This window comes from Triticum aestivum, chromosome 7B, assembly GCF_018294505.1.
Source record: "Triticum aestivum cultivar Chinese Spring chromosome 7B, IWGSC CS RefSeq v2.1, whole genome shotgun sequence".
Classification (NCBI taxonomy): Eukaryota; Viridiplantae; Streptophyta; class Magnoliopsida; order Poales; family Poaceae; genus Triticum; species Triticum aestivum.
Genome location: NC_057813.1, coordinates 282,530,640 through 282,534,320, shown reverse-complemented (window position 1 = coordinate 282,534,320; position 3,681 = coordinate 282,530,640). Strand labels below are relative to the sequence as shown.

General features: G+C 51.2%; 1 protein-coding gene across 2 annotated transcripts; it reads right to left on the bottom strand.

Annotated features, from left to right (window-relative positions):
- Positions 1 to 662: 662 nt before the first annotated feature.
- On the bottom strand, positions 663 to 2,911 carry LOC123162507 (protein RGF1 INDUCIBLE TRANSCRIPTION FACTOR 1). 2 transcript variants are annotated; one of them, XM_044580291.1, is made up of 4 exons: positions 2,737 to 2,911; positions 2,084 to 2,642; positions 1,696 to 1,932; positions 663 to 1,524 (listed from the first exon to the last, which is right to left on the bottom strand). In XM_044580291.1, the coding sequence occupies exons 2-4, from the start codon at positions 2,312 to 2,314 to the stop codon at positions 1,360 to 1,362; spliced, it is 633 nt and encodes a 210-aa protein (XP_044436226.1). In that variant the 5' UTR covers positions 2,315 to 2,642; positions 2,737 to 2,911; the 3' UTR covers positions 663 to 1,359. The 2 variants fall into 2 exon arrangements, with proteins under 2 accessions (XP_044436226.1, XP_044436225.1); XM_044580290.1 differs by having other exon boundaries at positions 2,084 to 2,813.
- Between the last annotated feature and the right edge of the window lie 770 nt (positions 2,912 to 3,681).

Genomic DNA, 3,681 nt, shown 5'->3' with positions numbered 1-3,681 from the left:
GTTAGCAACTAAGAAATGACAAAAGTGTAGTGGAGTATTTCCAAGTCATTCCAACACAAGAAAGAGGGTGACAACACACGGCACCAATCATGATCCATTCCACCTAGATTAATTAGCACACAAAAGCAATCACGAAGTTATTAAGGGGAGTAAGTTTTTTTTTCAGGGGAATTAAGTAAATTCTTTTTTTTTGCTAGACAGTGACCTAATTAAAAAAACAAGAATCAAAATGGACCCAACACAACCCATGCAAGTCGTCCATGTCCCCATGTGGTGGGTTCGGCCTTTGGGCCTACTCGATCATTATTCGCTGCCTGCTACTAATTCACATCAACATCATCCACCACAACAACAACGAATTTTTTTTTTTGCGGGGGAGAAATTTAACACTTATTGGTAACGAAATGTTGCCGTGTGCTTAATGAGATGTAATATATGCGCTTAATTAGCATAACATATAGTAATAGAATCCGGCTTGATCACATAAGAGAATTGACGAGGAAGGAACAAGCGTAGGGTAGCTAGCACAATGCAGAGCTGGATGTCCCAACAACAATATCATCCAAGAAAGCACATTATATTCGCTCCAAGATGAGCTAGCCAGCCAGCCAGCGTATTATACACAAAAGGGCAGGCCAGCAACAACAGCATCGGACCACATATAACAAACATATAAATATATAATAGATGATGAAATGAATCAGTAGCAATATTGCATTGGCTAGGTCAAATCAAGAGACAAGCATAAAGACAATCATCTTCCTTTCTTTCATTCCTCCTAGGCCTGCATTGTATATAGTATATGTAGATTCTTCTCTCCCACACGGAGGAGTGAGTACAAATGGAGCTAGCAGTCACAATGTGCTAAATAATCAATTAACAATGTCGATCTTGTCTCACAACGGAAAAGAGGGTGCTAATGTGGGAACAATGAGCAATGTACTATGCGAATTTCGCAATCGACCGATCGATGTAGATATTACTGTTAATTAAGCGGTATTTTTTGTAGAAAAAGAATCCATCACAAAAATGCTTCTAGGACTAGCTGCTAGAGTCATGTACCTACCAAATGCTGGTATGGCCTATTGGTATGGTGAGATGGGAGGAGAGAGATGAGGGGGAGAGGTTGAGATGGACATGTCGCTTACTCCTTCCATTCCATTCCATGGTGGTTGGCTTCTCTTTCTGGTTGGGCGGTGCTATCTTTTCTCATTTCTTTTCTTTTTCTTCTTCTTTCCTTTCTTGATATGTGAGGAGTAGGGAGTTCTTCCTTTCTGCGTGCTCTTCCTTCCCATGGTATCTTTCCTGGCACTGCCGTTTCACCTTTTGATCATGGATGGATTGGATGGGCGGCATTGGTCACGAACCGAACGGCGCCCGGTGGGGTGTCCCCTTCCGCCGCCGACCCTGGGGCCGCGCGCCGTTCTTGCTGCCGCCGGCCTCGGCCTCGCTGCCGCTGCCGCCGCCGCCGTCGACGGTCGCCCCGTGCCCGTGCCCGTGCCCATGCGTCTTGGTGTCCACCAACTGCATGCGTGAGGGTGACACGGAGGAGAAACGGATTAAACGTGAACGAACCAATCGGACGAACGGCATTGGCATTGTGCTGTGCCGAAAAGAAAAGAATGATTGAAAGAAGGGAAATATATCATGCAATTTATCTTGAGCGGGCAGAGCAGAAAAGAAGGGTAGGTGTACCTTGCATCCGAGGGAGCAGAAGCGGAAGGGGTCGAGCAGCGCGCGGCCGCAGATCTCGCAGTTGTAGGGAGACGCGGCGGCCTTCCCCGCGGCGGCGCCGGCGCCGCGCGGCTGGGGCCGCTCGTTGAGGAAGAGGACCCTGGCGCTGTTGATGACGTAGGTCTGGACGCCGGCGATGTCGAGGACGTCCTCCACCTCCGTGACGCGCACCACGTCGTGGTAGGACGACCGCCGTATCTGCTTTCCGAGCCCAATGCCGGCCAAGAAACAGAGGAGAGGAGAGGAGGGATCATTCAAAACGCAACCTTTTTTCCTTTCCCAATCAATCAATCAACAAGACAAGACAAGAGAAGAGAAGAGAAGAGAAGAGAAGGAGTGGCATTGGCACCTGGATGACCCGGTGCGACGCGTGGCGGTGGGAGCGGCAGTAGTAGCAGAATGCGGCGGGCGTGGCGCGGCAGTCGATGCAGAACATGTTGCACTCGTTGCGCGGGGAGCCCGGGTGCGCCGCGCAGGCCAGGAAGAAGCGGGTGCCCAGGAGCGCCTCCAGCCAGCCGGGCACGCCGGACCCCGAGCTGTCATCCTCCGACGCGGGCGGCGCCACCCGCCGCATCATCATGCCCACGCCCACGACCAAGAGCGACCCGCCGCCGGGCAATGCCGCTGCGCTAACAAACAGGGGAGATGGGAGGAGAAGGGGGGAGAAAGAGAAGCAGGAGTAGCGTTTGGTGTTTGGTTTGGTGGCTTCGCTCCTTCCTTGTTCGTTTCCTTGGGCGGCGTGTTAATTGGCGTGCGTTGCCTTCTCCGCTCGCTCGCTCTCCGCTTCTCTCTCTTTCTTGGATGGATGGATGGATGGTCACGTGCGGCGCGACTGCTTGATTGCTCCCTCTCCCCTCCCAGCACTAGTAGTACTAGTACCAGCACTGTAGAAGAAGTAGTGGTGCTATCTATATATGCAATGTCGGAGAGGAGGTGAAGCTGAGAGTGAAACTGGTCCGTCAGAAAGAGAAAAGCAGAAATTTCCACGAATATCACACTCACCGATGTGGATTCTTCTTCCCATCCTTCCTTGTAGCAGCAGCAGGTCATGGTCGAGGGAGGGCCGTGTGATCATGATTGGACACCGATCCCTATGCTATGCATCTTCTCCTCCTTCTCCTATGGTGCACACACACACACACACACACACAGGTTTCGAGTGACAATCTGACAGAAGATGCAGTTGGTGTGGCATGGACCGCTTCGCTGCTAGGCAGGCCCGGGCCCAGGCATACAAAGTTGCTTTGAGGTTGCCGTAAAGCGAGCTAGCAGTTCCATTCATTCCTTCATTCAGCTAAGCAAAAGCCAAGATGCATACAGTGATCAGGTTAAAAGGAAACGGAACGAGTGGCTATCTTTCAGGAGGATTTGTCGGGTTTCTCTCTTTCTTTCTTTCCAGTAATCACATTCCACATGCTGCTTTGCTCATCCTTGACGGAAGCCGATGCTTCCAAGCAAGCAGAACCAGCTTGCTCCGTTTGTCCATTCATGCCTGCCTTCCTTTCGCGCTAGCTGTCTCTTCAACAACTTGCATGCTCTAATAACAATTTTCTTTCCTTGATTTTTTTTTCTCTTTTTCACTCTGTGCATCCACTAAGGCAGAGGCTGCGGGTTTCAACCTCCTTTTGGCCTCGTTTGATGGAAGAGGTTTGAAGAGGATTGGAGGGGAAAATCCCGGCAGAGGCCAGAATCCCCAGAGAACCCCATCAGCCCATTTGATTCGCAGGGATTAAACGGGCCAAACCCCTCCAATCCCCGTCAATCCCTCCGGACCCACGCGGCTCAACAGCCTCGCGTAGCCCCTCGCGGAACGAGACCCCCACCGCCTCGCAGCTCCTTCACTGCCGCCGCTCATAGCAGCTTCTCCAACGCGAGACGGGAGGAAACGACACTACCCAATCTTCTGAAATATTGTGGTTGGAAGGGAATTGAGGATTCAAAGGGATT

Bases quoted from the DNA above. Each gene is read 5' to 3' on its own strand.
- LOC123162507 (XM_044580291.1), bottom strand. From the start codon at position 2,314: ATGATGATGCGGCGGGTGGCGCCGCCCGCGTCGGAGGATGACAGCTCG. The intron at 1,933-2,083 runs GTGCCAATGCCA...CTCGGAAAGCAG, and splicing joins CGTCGCACCGGGTCATCCAG to ATACGGCGGTCGTCCTACCA. The intron at 1,525-1,695 runs GTACACCTACCC...TCACGCATGCAG, and splicing joins TCTGCTCCCTCGGATGCAAG to TTGGTGGACACCAAGACGCA.